The sequence below is a fragment of the Selaginella moellendorffii genome, unplaced genomic scaffold, assembly GCF_000143415.4.
Source record: "Selaginella moellendorffii unplaced genomic scaffold, v1.0 SELMOscaffold_17, whole genome shotgun sequence".
Lineage (NCBI taxonomy): Eukaryota > Viridiplantae > Streptophyta > Lycopodiopsida > Selaginellales > Selaginellaceae > Selaginella > Selaginella moellendorffii.
In genome coordinates, this window is record NW_003314278.1 from 1,411,546 (window position 1) to 1,428,691 (window position 17,146).

At 43.3% G+C, this 17,146-nt stretch overlaps 6 protein-coding genes across 6 annotated transcripts in view; 5 read left to right on the forward strand and 1 right to left on the reverse strand.

The window, feature by feature from the left end:
* LOC112346728 (pentatricopeptide repeat-containing protein At2g41080-like) overlaps positions 1–433 on the reverse strand; it is a 2,018-nt gene extending 1,585 nt beyond the window's left edge. The window contains exon 1 of the mRNA XM_024676304.1: positions 230–433. Coding sequence (XP_024532072.1) covers positions 230–430 — 201 coding nt within the window. The 5' untranslated portion in view covers positions 431–433. The remainder of the gene's footprint in view (positions 1–229) is intronic.
* An 8,682-nt stretch (positions 434–9,115) lies between these two features.
* LOC9639956 lies at positions 9,116–9,561 on the forward strand. Its single transcript, XM_002971452.2, has one exon. The coding sequence runs from the start codon at positions 9,152–9,154 to the stop codon at positions 9,434–9,436; it is 285 nt and encodes a 94-aa protein (XP_002971498.1). The 5' UTR covers positions 9,116–9,151; the 3' UTR covers positions 9,437–9,561.
* Positions 9,562–12,135: 2,574 nt separating this feature from the next.
* LOC9639957 lies at positions 12,136–12,551 on the forward strand. Its single transcript, XM_002971453.2, has one exon. It carries the CDS (start codon positions 12,190–12,192, stop codon positions 12,451–12,453), a length of 264 nt encoding a protein of 87 aa, XP_002971499.1. The 5' UTR covers positions 12,136–12,189; the 3' UTR covers positions 12,454–12,551.
* A 3-nt stretch (positions 12,552–12,554) lies between these two features.
* On the forward strand, positions 12,555–14,123 carry LOC112346729 (pentatricopeptide repeat-containing protein At4g02750-like). Its single transcript, XM_024676305.1, has one exon. The coding sequence runs from the start codon at positions 12,555–12,557 to the stop codon at positions 14,121–14,123; it is 1,569 nt and encodes a 522-aa protein (XP_024532073.1).
* On the forward strand, positions 14,120–15,931 carry LOC112346730 (pentatricopeptide repeat-containing protein At4g02750-like). The gene has a single exon (XM_024676306.1). It carries the CDS (start codon positions 14,120–14,122, stop codon positions 15,929–15,931), a length of 1,812 nt encoding a protein of 603 aa, XP_024532074.1.
* A 138-nt stretch (positions 15,932–16,069) lies between these two features.
* LOC9639959 lies at positions 16,070–16,504 on the forward strand. Its single transcript, XM_002971455.2, has one exon. It carries the CDS (start codon positions 16,176–16,178, stop codon positions 16,419–16,421), a length of 246 nt encoding a protein of 81 aa, XP_002971501.1. The 5' UTR covers positions 16,070–16,175; the 3' UTR covers positions 16,422–16,504.
* The last annotated feature ends 642 nt before the right edge of the window (positions 16,505–17,146 follow it).

Below are 17,146 nucleotides of genomic sequence, written 5' to 3' on the forward strand. Positions count from 1 at the left end.
AGCCTTGGATGATCGCGGTGTAGGACACAACACTCGGAGTTCCCATGGAGTGGAAAATCTTGCGAGCCTCCTCAAGCTCGCCACACTTGCAGTACATGTCTACCAGGCAAGTAGCCACGAACAGATCTACCTGTTTCTTCTCCTTGCTCAGCATTGAATGGATCTCCATCCCGATGCGTAGAGCTCTCTCCCTCTTCTCGCTGGATTCGGTAGCAAGTCTGGAGCAGGCGCTGATCACCGCGACATGAGTCCGATCGTTGGGTTGAATGGTGGTACAAGCTCTCAGGGCGGAGTAGTACTCCAGAGCAAGTTCAGCTTGCCCGTTCAAGCCGCAGCCGTGGATGATCGCAGTGTAGGACACAACACTCCGAGTTCCCATGGAGTGGAAAATCTTGCGAGCCTCCTCAAGCTTGCCACACTTGCAGTACATGTCTACCAGGCAATTCGCCACGAACAGATCTACCTGTTTCTTCTCCTTGCTCAGCATTGAATGGATCTCCATCCCGACGCGTAGAGCTCTCTCCCTCTTCTCGCTGGATTCGGTAGCAAGTGTGGAGCAGGCGCTGATCACCACAACATGAGTCCGATCGTCGGGTTGAATGGTGTTATCAGCTCTCAGGGCAGAGTAGTATTCCAGAGCAAGTTCAGCTTGCCCGTTCGAGTTGCAGCCGTTGATGATCGCAGTGTAGGACACAACACTCCGAGTTCCCATGGAGTGGAAAATCTTGCGAGCCTCCTCAAGCTCGCCACACTTGCAGTACATGTCTACCAGGCAAGTCGCCACGAACAGATCTAGCTGTTTCTTCTCCTTGCTCAGCATTGAATGGATCTCCATCCCGATGCGTAGAGCTCTCTCCCTCTTCTCGCTGGATTCGGTAGCAAGTCTGGAGCAGGCACTGATCACCGCGACATGTGTCCGATCGTCGGGTTGAATGGTGTTATCAACTCTCAGGGCAGAGTAGTACTCCAGAGCAAGTTCAGCTTGCCCGTTCGAGCCACAGCCCTGGATGATCGCGTTGTAGGACACAACACTCCGGGTTCCCATGGAGTCGAAAATCTTGCGAGCCTCCTCAAGCTCGCCACACTTGCAGTACATATCGATCAATCCCGTCAACAAGTAGATGTTGCTTTTGTGCTCATCACTCTTGAGCACAGCTTCATGGGCTTGTTTTCCCAAAGAAAGGGATCTGCTCTCAGCTGAGTGTCTCACGCGGTGTATCAGCCTCCCTAAACTCACCGGTTCATCACCAGCTACAGGTGGGGTATGTGGAGATTTGTAGCGGGCCGTGGTGGCCTTACCTACAGCTGGGTCAGCGAGCGACTCGAGTTTTGCAGAGACCCAGGTTGGTGTTTTCCTGTTGGCGATCCACAGGCTCTCTCCGGTAGAAACATGTTTGAAATCCGGGTAGGACTCTGAGAAGAACTTGTTTTTCTTCTTGAACCTGTTGTCCCACCAGAAAGTGGGATCCCTGAAAAACGTTTTCCACTCCATGAGATTGTTGAGAAATGACACACACCACACAAACCCTAGCGCCACACGCATACCCTAGAAATCCCGATTTGTTATTACTTAACTGAAAAGCTCGTGTTTTCTGTTTTTTCTTTTTCTAATTCTTTTCCTGTTTGAACTTTAAAATGTCACAGCTTAACTGCAGCAGCTTAGATGTTTATTGTTAAAAAAAAAATCTCTTTGATATATATAGAAAGTGAGCCAGCAGCAATCAGTTGCTCAAGAGCTGAAGAATCAGTACATGCATAATTTTCAGACAATCTTCTAACTGGCTGAACATCAGATTTTTGTGATTATTATTATTATTACTAACAACACGCACGAACTTCCTAGAAATCCCGATTTGTTATTCTCTGCATTCATTTTTTATATGATCTGTTGCTGCATGCACTTAACTGTAGGTAGTCTTCAGTTCTTCAATATAATCTGCTAACTAAAAGATATCGATGCAAAAATAAACCACACTCTACACAAATTAAATAAAAAATGCTCTTCATGGGGCGACACGGCCAGAAGCCTCAGGGCACCAGGAAGAGGGAGAGAGCTCTACGCATCGGGATGGAGATCCATTCAATGCTGAGCAAGGAGAAGAAACAGGTAGATCTGTTCGTGGCGACTTGCATGTGAAGAGGTGTTCAAGCATCTCCACGGGTTTTCATTGCATAGAATACAGAGTTTTGTGAACTGTGAGCCAATCACCAACAGGGATGCTGTCCTGCACAAGAAGCCAGCTTACCTTAGCTTCCACCAGTGTCTTCCACATGTTGACAATGTACTTCCGATTCTTCAACTTCCGCATAAGCTTGGTGTCAATTTTATCCATCAAAAGCTCTCTGCCATGCTTAGACCTGTACATAAAAAAAGACACACTGAACTCATTACCTTCCCAGGATAACTATATAAGATCAGATATAGGTACTCCCCAAACTAGTGTATTGCAGAGCATTCTCCCAGTTGAACCTTAGGATCCAGTTCAGTGTATTTCCCTCTCTGATGTATCGTCCCGATCCTTTTACCGAAGGCCATCCTGGGAACTGGGACCTCCTTGGGAGCTATACCTGGAAACAGTGCACCACTGTTACAGGGATAAAAAACAATAGCTTGAGGTGATGGATTGTTATGTGTTGCATGGAGAGACTAGGGGTTGTTTCCATAACAAAGATGATTTGAGTCTCAGCACCATCAAGCATTATCCAATCACAAACCTCGATAACTTCAGTTTGTAAAGCAAGATGAAGGCGATCACAAGTGATGCTGCCTTAAGCTTTGATGTGGAGTTTTCATCCTGGGTTGTAATGGGTTGTCATGAGGCCATCCGATGAGCAAGGTTTGCTCCAAGCGGACGTTAAACAAATACCTGACTTTACCTTTTTCATTGTATCATACCTTGTCCACTGCTGAGGAAGAAAAACAAGATCCCAACAAGAACTTTGCTGTAAGTGATGGCTTGCTAGCTCTTTGTAGATCCAATAAGTCTTTGATCGAAGCTCCCACCAGAAAGTGGGATCCCTGAAAAACGTTTTCCACTGCATGAGATTGTTGAGAAATGAGACACACACCACACAAACCCTAGTGCCGCACGCATACCCTAGAAATCCCAATTTGTTATTACTTAACTGTAGTAGTAAAAAGCTCGTGTTTTCTGTTTTTTCTTTTTCTAATTCTTTTCCTTTTTAAACTTTACAATGTCACAGCTTAACTGCAGCAGCTTAGATGTTTATTGTTAAAAAAAAAATCTCTTTGATATATATAGAAAGTGAGCCAGCAGCAATCCATGCATAATTTTCAGACAATCTTCTAACTGGCTGAACATCAGGTTTTTATGATTATTATTATTATTATTATTATTATTAACAACACGCATGAACTTCCTAGAAATCCCGATTTGTTATTCTCTGCATTCATTTTTTATATGATCTGTTGCTGCATGCACTTAACTGTAGGTAGTTTTCAGTTCTTCAATATAATCTGCTAACTAAAAGATATCGATACACTCAATATGCAAAAATAAACCACACTCTACACAAATTAAATAAAAAATGCTCTTCGGCCAGAAGCCTTGGGGCACCAGTTTCACACAGAACACTTTCGCAAATGACTCTCGCCCAGGGTCCATGCATAGGAGTCCTCAGGCAGTGGTAAAACCTCACAAGGCCTCACATACTTATATTCACCCTGGGCTTCTGGCTGCTCCACAACATACCTTACCACACCAAACTCTTCACACATGAAGCCATGCATGGAGGAAAAAACCACACAAGGCCTCACGTGCTTACATTCAGTCCTTATATGTGTTCTTGGCCTTGCTCAGTTCATCTCCTTTGTTGTCCACCTGCGCTTCTTTACTTCATGTTTTTGCTTGCATGCTTTGATTGACATCTTCAGATTTTCAAGTGAACGATTGTGGCATACTGTGGCTATGTTTTTTGGTAGAGCTTGGAGGTGCTGAAAGTGGCATTAAGTTTGTGGAGGATTGATCTTGATTTGGATTATATGGATCTCTATAAATTTTGAAACTTGAGTTTATTTTTCTTCTTTTTCTTCTGTGTTCCCAAAATAACTGGTGTCAAACTTGCTTCTATCTCTAGACTATCTCTAGTACTTCTGGATACGATCAAAGGAGGAAATGATAATTGATCCCCAAAGAGCGAGTTTGATGGTTCTATTGCTTTCATCAAGTCACTTCTCGCTACACATCCTTCAACTCCATTTTCTATAAGTAATGGTTTTGTTTTAATAGAGGTTGATGCTACTGTTGCTCGAGTCCAAGGACAAGGACAAGGAAATGGTTGTGGCTGTGATGTTTATTGTTAGGCATGTGATGCAATTGGTCACACTTATCGGCGTTGTTGATGTTTCTAGATTAGTGGCCACCATTCCCTAGGTGGAGACTTTAACATTAACAACGTCCTATTGGTGTTGTTATAGTGGAAGGTTTAGACACTGAGATGCATTTGGGAAACAAAGAGTTGCACAAATAATGGAGGGACCTTGCGCTAATAAATCAGTGACCACTCAATTTTTCTTTTGGAAGTATCATCAAGGGGTTCATTTGGCACCAATTCATCTAGTATTTACTTTCTAAGCTCATTTTTATAATAAAAAGTCTTCTATTATTTTTTCTATATTGGTTGATACATATTCAAGTTTATCTTCTATTACTCGACTTGTTGCCACACATTACCATCTACACTTACATCATGCGGAGGAGTTAGTTTTCATTCTTTATAACAACGGTTATACATATGTATGTACACGAGATGAGACAAACCTAGTTATGCATGTAGATAATCTCAAACTTAGGTTGTAGTCATTGCAAGTGGTGCCAAGTCAAGCTTTTGATATCATCCTTGGTACAGATTAGTTATAACACAATCATGCCAAGTGTGATTTTGAGGCATTTTCCCCATTGTCTTATACTTCTTTATATTTCATCCATTCCTCTCACCTCCATGCATTTTCATCCCTTTGCTTCTACCTTTAGTTCCATTATTTTTATCCCCCCATTACTTCTTTCTATGTTTTCATTTTGTTTTGTTCTTCCTTTTTCCCAATCCCCTCGACAATCTTTGTGTTGCACCATATCTCTTTCCCCTTAATCCAACTGGAAAAGGGGAAATTACTTGATGAGAGAGTCCTTAATGGCTATTTTATCCCGATTTATCCCCCAAGGTTACCCTATCTCTCTCCCCTTAATCCAATTGGAAAAGGGGCAATTGCTTGATAAGAGAGCCTTTAGTGGTTATTTTATCCTCATTCATCCCCTAAGGTTTCAAGAATCCATAGTGATAGTATATTCAAATTTCATCACATGATCACATGTGCTACACTCACCCCTCTTCAAAGATGTTAATGTCTTTATTGACTATTGATTAAAAACCGCTACTGAGCCAAGGGAACCTAACACTTTCATGTAGCACCCCCCTTCAAAGATGTCAATGTCCTTATTGACTATTGACTAAAAACCCCTATTGAGCGAAAGGAACTTAACACCTTCATTTCCGCATGACTATTGACTAAAAACCCCTATTGAGCCAAGGGGAACCAACACCTTTATTTCTGCACTAAATCTATCAATCCTAATACTAGCTATTCTATGTGAGGTAACTAATAATCCACTTGTACCATAGTCTCACATGAGGTAACTAATCATCCACCTGTACCACAGTTCCCAAGTGGATACTTTCATCCATGGATACTCCACACAAAAGGGAGGAGGATGGATAATACGTACAATTTTAAATTTAAGGGTAAGAATATACTTTGCTCAAGAGTATATTATATTTTTAAGTAGCCACTAATCAATAGGAATCGAACCTATGCCATTTGCTCCGATATCAACTACAGCACACCTTATCTCTCTCCCTTTAAGCTAACTAGAAAAGGAGCAATTTCTTGATGAGAGAGCCCTTAGTAGCTATTTTATCCCCATTTATCCCCCAAGGTTCTAAGGATTCACGGTGACAGTATATCTAAATCTCATCCCATAATCACATGCGCTACAACCTCATTTTGCAATAAAGTTTGATAGGAGTATTTGTTTTTGCATCGACTATTATCTATTAAATGACGTGACAATCCCAAATGTGTACCTTCTTCTTCACACTGCTAATCTTTTGGGTTGTCTAGGGAAAAGTCATTGGTTTACTAAGTTAGATTTTGCTTTTGAGTACTGGTAAATACCGATGGTGGAAAAAGATATTTTTAAGATTGCTTTTGGTACACTATTTGATTTATACAAATTCTCTGATCATTGTTCATCTGTAAAGTACAAAGTGGATGATTTAGTGTTAGTCTGTTTTCTCCATTTTAAGATATATGGTTTATTTAAAGGGCTCCTTGCTTAGTGGAAAGGACTATATTGGCTATTGTGGCAAGTTGGACCACAAATTTATAAGGTTCGACATGGCGTCCAATAGGCCAATCCTCCAGAAATTATTCATGTGCAATGGCTGAAACACTTCGTATAAAGGGATTCAAAACAATTAATACTACCTACAAATCCACTGATGCCTTCTTCTGACATTCTTCTAAATCCCCTAATGGTTTTCTATCATTCCAAGATGAAGGGATGATGTGAGGCTTAAGTGTATAGTTATAATGCCATATACTAATATTAGTGTAGTAGGATTTTGGTAGCCACTAGATTAGTCTCAATTCAGACCATTTGCTCTTATATATAAACTAGGGTTTTTGGGTTAATTGATATGCACATTTTTTGTATTCCCTTTTTCATATTCCATAAACTCACAGCAAAAATCTAAAGCATTATATAACAAAGTTATAAAATATCTGACAATCTTATAATGAGTATAAGATATAAGCAATAGAGAAAAATATAATATAGAAATTTATTTAACTCTAATTTTCTATATTCATAATAATTAAGATTTCTACATTTCTACATTTCATTATTTGTACTATTATTATTATTATTATTATTATTATTATTATTACATTTTTATTAATTCTATTAATTTACTAGTAAATAAAAAATAGCATTTAAGTTATGTTATTGCCCCTAGTGGCATTTAGCTAGCTAGGGCGCAAATAAACTTATTAGAACATCTTTTAAACTTTCATATATGGTATTTATTTATAAAATGACTAATATTAAGGTTGTTGTATAAAATTGATGCTAGTTCACCCATTTGTAAAAAGAGATTATATAGAATTTTAAAGGTTTTTGTGTGGAAAAAAATGTGAGAAGAATGTAGAGGTTATTTAAGTATTGTTTTGGAACTCATACTATGAAAAATCGAGCAAAACATAAAGTATGAAAAATGTGCAATATTGGAGTAGGGATGAAAGTGTTTGTTATCAAATAGACTTTGAGGTTTAATTGATCTAGCATCTATGCAACAACAATCTCTTAGAAAGTATTCAATATTACTTTATTTTGCCAACCGAGACATAAGTTTTTCTTATTTGATATTATTGCATGTAGTATTCTACAAATTAAAACCTTTAGTAAATTCATAGCCTAATTACACATTAATTTTTAATATGAAGCTAACAATAAATTTACTTATGTTGAGACTGTAAAAAAGGCTTATTTAATAAGCTGAATTGACAAAGTCTTTTAAATTTTGAACCAAGTTTGGCAAAACACCTTTTTTTTGTGAATTCAATTCAAATTATCTTTGGTTTTTCAATTTTTATATATGCCATTCTAGAAGAATAAACTCCTATGGAAGTGAGTTATTTAATATCACAAGAAAGTTATAGAAAACTTAGAGATAGAAAAGGAACTAAATCCAAAGGATTGGTATATCCATAATTTATATTGCAGGTTTATGCTTTATTTCGTTAAAGTGGGACTTATTCAGTAAAGTGGGACATTAATTAGCATGTGTCCACATGCCATTTCTTAGTACTTAATTAATATTTATTAATATTTCTATCAGTTTTTTAATTTATTTTTTTATATTTCACAATATTATAACACAAAATCATATGAAAAGTTTTTAATTTATAAATTATAAAGTTAAAACTTCAATTTTTTATTGTTGTTATAAAAATGACATGTGGCCACACACCATAAGTGGGATAATGAAAAGTCCCACTTTAACAAAATAAAGCATGTTTTTAGTTGTATGGTATTTGATGATGCATTGCAACATACCCCCAGAGCCTTACATATACTAGTGGAAATATTTGAGCCTAAAAAACAAGAACTTGCGTGAGTGAGTTATAGTTGTTTTTTTGTCTTCTTTTATATTCTAAAGCCTTTTTCCAGATCAATTCTAAAGACATTGAATTTTTTGGAAGCGCAGTGTCACCATTAAATCCATCAAATAAAATAAGGAACAAGGTATTTTTTTATTTGGATTTATTGGCTTCTTGAAACTAGCTTTTAAAGTGGCTTGAATAGTTGCTTAATAATTGTTTGAATGGGAATTAATTCTGTTTAAAATTTAAAAATGATAAGAATTATAAAGTAAAGTAAAAACATTTCATGGCTAAAGCCATCTAGATTTGTTGCTTTTCCATAAAATACTTTTTGAACAGTTAAATTCTCAGAACACTTTATATTTCTTTTTTACAATGCAAGAACATGAAGCAAAGAAATAAAACAAGCTTACCATCACTATCTTGCAAGAAGATGCAAGAATAAAGCAAAAACATTCTCCTCTCTGTCAATCAACTCTTCCACTCACTTATTGATGTTGAGAAGAGTAGAGCATGAGCGACTCTCTCTTGTAAAGCATATTTAAAGTATCTAAAATATTCTTTAATCTAATGGTTGTGATTTTTCATTTTAATGTTGATTTTTGTGTGTCTAGTTTAGTTATAGTTCCATGAACAATTTGGTTGATCTTTTGCTATGAAAAACTCTTCCAAATCCAAGAATATATACTCCTACTCTAAATGATGGAATGGCTATGCAGTTGAGAAGAAAGACTACACTCGGTGTCTGCGACTTAGACAAATTCGAGCGTCCGATCGAAGTTGGCATGTGGACGGCTGCGATTCAGAGCAGTGGCATGAGATACAGGTGGCTCTCTTTCCAGCTAACAACTGGCGTTCGCCAATTGCTACACGTGGTGCCATCTCACGGTACAAAAGAGCAGCTCAAAAAAGCAGACAAAGTGCGAAGTGGAAAGAGTTTGCGTTTCTTATTTCTAGAGCATTGATCAAATGGCGAGAGCATTGGGGACTACTCACGTCGCTACTCCAGTAGCGACGACTCGCACTCGCAGGCACAGGATCCCATCGTGCGTGCAGTGCGGCACTCGGCAGAATCCATGCCATGTCAAGGTAATCGGGCCGACGCTGGGATTTGTGGCATTCGCAATTGCAGCGGCGGTGGAGTGGCCCGTGGGAGCGATCATGTACCCGTTTCGCCGTATCAAGGGGCGCAGGATGATCGGGCATCCGATGAGAGTGGTGTATCCTCGTGTCTCAAGCGCCATTCCCTTCTAAATCATAGATCTCCCACGCTCCACTTTCCGGGCGGGCAGAAAGAATGGAGGGATGTCCTCATGGAGGAGTGATCCTTTCTTTTACTGTAGAGTTTCCACAATCAAAGCAAAGTGTTCTTTCTTTCCTATGCCTATTGTGGAGTGCTCCGATGCCCGTCGAGGAGACTGGCTCCATTCCCAGATCGCTGAAAGCAGTACTCACCGGAAGAATGTCTAATCTTCTCGTTGAGATGTATGGGCGGATTGGGTGCCTCGATCGCTCGAGAGCGGTCTTCGGCAGCATCGAGGAGCCAAACCAGCACTCCTGGAACATCTCCCTGGCGTGATCATTCGATTGGGCATTTGGGTGATGCCGAGGACGTGTTTTGAGCGCATGCCGTGCCGGAGTATCTTTTCGTGGAGTAGTATGGTGGCTGGATATGCCCGCAATAATCGAGCATATGCTGGATAAAGCATGCTGTTGAATGACACGAGATTGTGTTCCGGCATTGAGAGCAACTTCTGGAAAAGATGCCGGAGCTCGATTTAAATTCGATCACGACGATGATGAAGGCCTATGCCGAGAGTGGCGATCTTGAAAAGTGTAGAAAGCTGTTTGAGAGCTCCTTGCGGCTAGACAAGCTCGCATTCACCACCATGCTGCTCCGAAATGGCATCTTGCAGAGGCAGTGGACGTGGTCTCGGCGCTGGTCTTGGCATATGCCCAGCACGGTATATGGACGAGGCCGCGGCATTACTGGAGGGGTTCCCATTGTCGTGGAGGTCTCGTATGCCCAAATCCAGGAAGCTTCGACGTAACCCGGTGTCGTCCCCTATGTTCTAGGCTTTTGCAGACGCTGGAAAGCTCGAGATTGGAAGAACCATCTTCGAGAGAATGCCCAACAGGGATGTGGTTTCCTGGACCACAATAATTCAAGCTCTCGCCAAGAACAAACAAGGGAACGAATCACTAGATGGATGCATCTCGAAGGTCTGAGATTATGCAAGCTACCCGTAATCTCCATTTACGTGAAGCAAAAGTATTATCTTCACCTTGATCTCACTCCTTAAAGTAGCTTATGATAAATCGTCTCAAGCTTTCATCATTTATTAGAGAAATTAGCTAGTGGTATCATCTTTAGTTAATTTTATATAATCTGAAAAACTTGCTAGATATGCCAGGCTGAAATTTACAAGATTAAAGAATATTATGGCAAACCAACATTCAAAAACAAGCCACCAAAACCAATGAGTTTATCCTTCGTGAACACCTTGGTCTAGAGTTTTGGGGCCGAAATGCCTTGGTCTGCCTTCTCTATCTGTTGAAATTTCAGGCCTTTCTAGGTGAAATTGAAGACAACTTTTAGACTTGCTACGAAATGGGGAGTTAAAGTCTGACATTGTTATTCTTAAGTGACAATGATACTGACAATTTATACTGAATAAGTGTAGGAAAAAAGAGAATATGTTTGGACAAAATGAATACAAAGTCTATAATGGCTTAGCAAGCTAAGAAATGGTCTAAACCTACGATACTTTCTTTGAGATAATTATAGAAGAGCTTGCACTAACTTCGAACTATAATACTCCTTAGCCAACCTTTTAGAAGCTTGATTCATATTTACATTTATCAAATTAAGCTTATCTTGTATATCCAGGAAACCAAAGCATGAGTAATCATAACAACACTAAGATATCCTACTATGTGTTATTATGAGAAAAAAATGAAAGGTATAACTCAAATTAAATATCTATGATTCAAGTTTGAAACTCAAGTCATAAGGCCATTGACTTTCTTTTCTCTTTATACCTTTATGAGCTGGTACTAATAAAGACAACATTCCAACCATTGGCAATTGTGAATTAATATATGCAAAAGTTAACTTAGCATAGTTGTCCAAAACATATATTGCCCATCCTACGTGGCCTTACATGTTTTATAGAATATATATGTGAACATGCATGTGCAAGATAATAAATTACACTACACAAAGAAATTTATGCTAGCAAATCGAGCTCCAGTTCACACTAAGCTCCTTTCTCACAAAATTTCCCATTTGCTGTATGGCTGCATTGCCCATTTATTGGCCCATGATCAGCCGATGAGACTACATTAGAGTGGATTTCTCATCACAAGGATGATAGTACTACTAATTAGCATATATATATATATATATATATGTAATTTGTAAGAAATCTAAAAGAGCAACAACAGGCTAACAGGAAGTGCTAAAGTTGAAGAGAAGAGCTGCTGTAAATCTGGAGCTGGAAGAAAGGAAAGAGGTATTTAGCTAATAGGAATGTAATGCACCTTATCTTACACCATGACAAGCCTTTAAAGATATTATTTATTTGCAATATTTCCAAATCTCATTTTACAATCCCGCCGTTGATAATCCAGTTTTATTTGTCTTGATCTTTCTATTGCTTATTATATGTATAAAGTTTGTGATAAATAACGTTAATTAGACCTGTCTAAACCCACTTATACTCTAGCATTACAACGAGAGATGGAATGCGACTTAGGGGCGCAAACGCATTTCAAACTTCGAGCATCCCATCAAGTTGGCATGTGGACGGCTGCGATTCCAAGTAGTGGCAGCTGAGACAGGTGGCCCTGTCTCGAGCTAGCAACTGGTGCTCCGCAATTGCTACACGTGGTGGCATCCCACGGAGTATAAAACAACGGCTCGAAGTGGAAGACAGACAAACATATAGAGTTCCAAGTGAACAGAAAAAGTCTGTTTCTTCTTCTCAATTTCTCGGAAAGGAAGTATGGCGACAGTGACGACCACCCCAGCTGTGACGACTCGCAGGCACAGGATCCCGACTTGTGTGGAGTGTGGCACTCGGCAGAATCCATGCCATGTCAAGGTAATTGGGCCGACGCTTGGATTTGTGGCATTCGCGATCGCGGCGGCGGTGGAGTGGCCCGTGGGAGCGATCATGTACCCGTTTCGCCGCATCAAGGCGCGCAGGATGATCGGGCATCCGATGAGAGTGGTGTATCCTCGTGTCTCAAGCGCTATTCCCTTTTAAATCACAGATCCCAGACTTGAAAGAACGGAGGGATAGTGATCCTTCCTTTTACTGTATAGTTTCCACAATCAAAGCGAATCCACTTTTCTTCTTTCTTTCCTATGCAATGTGAAGCTCTTGCGCGCCAATTGAGGGAGTGCTGCGATGCCCACCGAGGAGACTGGCTCCATTCCCAGATCGCTGGAAGCAGCACTCACGGGAAGAATGTCTACCTCTCCAATCTTGTCGTGGAGATGTATGGGCGGATTGGCTGCCTCGATCGCGCGAGAGCGGTCTTCGGCAGCATCGAGGAGCCAAACCAGCACTCCTGGAACATCTTCCTGGCGGCGATCATTCGATGTGGGCATTTGGGTGATGCCGAGGACGTGTTTGAGCGCATGCCGTGCCGGAGTATCTTTTCGTGGGGCAGTATGGTGGCTGGATATGCCCGCACTAATCGAGTCGAGAAGGCAAAGCAGGTGTTTGATGGAATGCCGGAGCACAACGTCGTGGCTTTGAATGCCTTAGTATCCGCATATACCCAAACTGGTCATCTGGACAAAGCGCTGGAATTTGCCAATGGCATGGTAGAGATAGACGTGGTTACTTGTAACACAATACTCAAAGCTTTCGCTGGCCTGGAAATCAACCAAGCCAAAGCATGGTTTGATTTGATGGCCCAAAAAAACATCGTCTCCTGGAACCTCATCCTTGAAGGATTTGCCTCGAGAGGGCAAGTAGGACTTGCGAAGAACATCATGCTCTCAATGCCGGAACACAATCTCGTGTCATTCAACAGCATTCTCTCGGGCTATTCCCAGCGCCATAAGCTTAGTGAAGCTGAGGCACTTCTAGAAAAGATGCCGGAGCTCGATTTAAATTCGATCACGACGATGATGAACGCCTATGCCGAGAGTGGCGATCTTGAAAAGTGTAGAAAGTTGTTTGAGAGCTCCTTGCAGCTAGACAAGCTCGCATTCACCGCCATGCTGCTCGCTTACGCCCAAAATGGGCATCTTGCAGAGGCAGTGGACGTTTTCTACACGATGCCACAATGGGACGAAGCATCATGCTCGGCGCTGGTTTTGGCATATGCCCAGCACGGGTATATGGACGAGGCAGCGGCATTGCTGGAGAGGTTCTCACTGAAAAGCCCATTGTCATGGACCATGGTTACGGTCTCGTATGCCCAAAAAGGGCATCTCCAGGACGCAAAATCCATCTTCGACGCGAGCCCAGGCAAGGACGTCGTCTCCTGGACTTGCATGCTCCAAGCTTTTGCAGACGCTGGAAAGCTCGAGATTGCAAGAACCATCTTCGAGAGAATGCCCAAGAGAGATGTGGTTTCCTGGACCACAATGGTTCAAGCTCTCGCCAAGAACAAGCAAGGGAAAGAATCGCTGGAGCTTTATCGGTGGATGCATCTCCAAGGTCTAGAACTGCGAGAACAAACCTTTGCAAACATACTTAGCGGCTGTAGCCATGCCGGGCTTGTGCGCGAGGCTTGCCACTACTTCCTCTCCATGAGAAGCGATCACTACATTCTTCCCATAAAGGAGCACTACACTTGCGTGCTCGATTCCTTCTCGCGAGCCGGCCAGGCCAAAGCAGTGGAAGATCTCTTGGAAGCAATGCCTTTCGAGCCGGATTCCCCAGCATGGACCACTTCGATCCCTCTCTCAAGGCCATGACTGTGAGTTCTTCTGATGATCTAGGAAGAATGGAGCTCCGTCTGGACCATCTTCCACGAACTGAGGTCGTCGAGCTCTTGCGATCTTGCACAGTTGCTAGAAACCTGACAAAAGCCAGGCAAATCCACTCCGCGCTTATCTCTTCCTCGATCTATAGGGAGGATGTTTACCTCCTCAATCTCGCGGCCGAGATGTTTGGCAAATGCGGCAGCATCGATGCCGCGCGGGGTGTGATCGATCGCATCAAGCAGCCGAATGATTACACCAGGAACATTGAGGTTGCAATGCTTGCTGCGAATGGGGAACTTCTCTTGGCCGAACGCTTGCTCGAAAACTCGCCTAGTTCAAGCATCGTCTCGTGGAATGCCATTATCAGGGGCCACATCCTTTCCGGAGATCTCGATCGCGCCAAGACCCTGTTTGATCGCATGCCAGAGCTCGACATCGTCGCGATCACGACAATGATCCTCGCGTATGCCCAAAGAGGGCATCTTGGTCTTGCGAGGGATCTCTTTGACGGAATGGCGTATCGAGACATCATGGCATGGACGGTGATTCTTCAGGCCTATTGCGAGAGGGGAGATCTCTGCAATGCCGGAAATATCATCGAGGAAATGCCCGAATTGAATCTCGTGGCGTGGACAGTGATGCTTTGCGGCTATGCCCGGCTAGGGGATCTTTCCAGCGCCAGGAAGATCTTTGATGGAATGCAATCAAGGAACTTGGTTTCGTGGAGCGCGATGATCACCATCTACGCACATCACGGGAAACTAGAGGAAGCAAAAGATCTCTTCGATCGAATGCCGGAGCACAATCCCGGGGCTTGGACAGCGGTTCTGGTCGCAAATGCCAAGGCCGGGGACATGGCACAGGCGAGGCAAGTATTTGACACGATGCCAGCGAGGGATCTTGCGGCCTGGAACGCGATGATCACCGCTTACTCCGAGATTGGTATCGAAGATCAAGCAGTGGCACTGTTCGATCGCATGCCGGTAAGGAATGTGGTGTCCTGGACTGCCGCAATCGCGGCCTTGGCTCGTGCTGGACGCCCGGACTCCGCGAGAGATTTCTTCGATCGGATGCCCGAGCGCGATGTTGTGGCGTGGAATGGGATGATCGCGTCATACGTGCGCAGCGGGAGGATGGAGGAGGCACAGATCTTGTTCCATGAAATGGCGGATCGCAGCTCCTCTTCCTGGAACACGATGATCGATGGATTTGTGGAGCTGGGTCATCTAGATCAAGCGCGCTTCTTATTCGAGACGATGCCACAGCCGGATGTGGTATCGTGCACGTCGATGATCGTGGGTTACTCCCGGCAAGGCAATCTCAATCGAGCAAGAACCATTTTCGACTCATCCCAGGACGAAGACCCCGTGCGATGGAACGCGATGATCCAGGGCTATGCTCACAACGGGCATAGCCGCGAGGCTCTGGAGCTCTTTGGCGCGATGGTGGTGGAGGGCGTCCGGCCTGATCAAGCCACATTCGTGGGCGTGCTTGCCGCTTGCAATCACGTCGGGGTCGTGGCCAACGCGAGGAACTGCCTGGTGTCGATGATCGCGGATCACGGCCTGGAGGATCCCCGGGTGGAGCATTTCTACTCGATGCTGGATGTGCTCGCGCGCAACGGGCGATTGGGCGAGGCCGAGGAGCTGATCCAGACGATGCCATTCGAGCCAGACACAGTGGCATGGACGTCTCTTCTTGCCCTAGAGAAGAGCCGTGCCGCCAAGAGGGCGGTGGTGCAGCGCTCCCGAGAAGGCGGGCCATTTGCCCTAATTTTAAACTCGCTAGAACATTCTTAGAGCTACTTTGGCGCGAGGATGAGTTGCCACGATGCACGCGACAGGTGGCAGTGTTAGCGCTACACCAGCGACCTTTACACGTAGAGCAATCTCATTGCGTATAAAACAAGGCCCCATTTGGAAGATCTTCAAATTTTTTCTCTGAAAGTCTCTTTGAGTCTTGTGCAGTGTGCGAGTGTGAAGTTTGTGAGGGATTTCTTCGATCCAGGAATTTCGCCAGCAGCGATCAATCTAGTGGGTGGAAATGGCAACAGTGACGACCCGCAGGCACAGGGTCCCGACTTGTGTGGAGTGCGGCACTCGGCAGAATCCTTGCCATGTCAAGGTAGTCGGGCCGACGCTAGGATTTGTTGCGTTTGCGATCGCGGCTGTGGTGGAGTGGCCCGTGGGAGCGATCATCTATCCGTTTCGCCACTTCAAGGGGCGCAGGATCATGGGGCATCCGGTGAGAGTGGTGTACCCGCGGGTTGCGAGTGCCATTCCGTTCTAGAGCTAGAATGTTCCAGAAAAATGGATTGTTTATATAAAATGTATGATTAATTGTTTTATTTAGATGGCGCAGTCTTAATCCAATCATGGCCGTGTTTGTGGACTTGGACGACACCTTGGTTCTCTCACTTTTTACTCTTTAGGCCATGAATTTCTATGCGCTCTCAAGCGTGAGCATCGGCATCTCGGCAGGGGCGAGCGAAACAAGGCTTTGGCTGAAAAGATCCCTTCGAGGTGTACTCGCTGGAATCTCTCGAGCGAGGAGGAGAATCCCAGGAGGGTGAAAACGCTGGACTCTTAAAGCTGGATGGCGATATGACAATTGCTTGTAGGAGAGAAACTCATGTATAGGACCAAGCCGGCTTCTCCAAAAAGGTGGTGATCAGCAAAGAACAACCTCTTTCGCGTCATCTGGGCCATGAAAAATCACGGGTGCTTTCGGGAGCATGGGAATTATTGCCACCACGCGGTTAATGATGGGGCACCGAACCTAAGTGACGATCACTGGTATGCGTGGTCAGATCATGAGTGCTAGGCGCGGATGCGCGAGTTTGAGAAGAAGTTTCAGCTGCTCGACAAAAGCTCCCTCCAGCAGCAAATGCCCATCTCTTTGGGGGATCTGGGTCAACTGTGGATTTCTCTTGGGATGCCGAGGTGAAGCCTTTCTATGGGAATCCTCTCAGCTCCCCCGCAATGTTTTGGTGGAGACACTGAGGCATGCATTTC

Coding starts and splice junctions, on each gene's coding strand:
- LOC9639956 (XM_002971452.2), top strand. CDS start 9,152: ATGGCGAGAGCATTGGGGACTACTCACGTCGCTACTCCAGTAGCGACG.
- LOC9639957 (XM_002971453.2), top strand. CDS start 12,190: ATGGCGACAGTGACGACCACCCCAGCTGTGACGACTCGCAGGCACAGG.
- LOC112346729 (XM_024676305.1), top strand. CDS start 12,555: ATGCAATGTGAAGCTCTTGCGCGCCAATTGAGGGAGTGCTGCGATGCC.
- LOC9639959 (XM_002971455.2), top strand. CDS start 16,176: ATGGCAACAGTGACGACCCGCAGGCACAGGGTCCCGACTTGTGTGGAG.
- LOC112346730 (XM_024676306.1), top strand. CDS start 14,120: ATGACTGTGAGTTCTTCTGATGATCTAGGAAGAATGGAGCTCCGTCTG.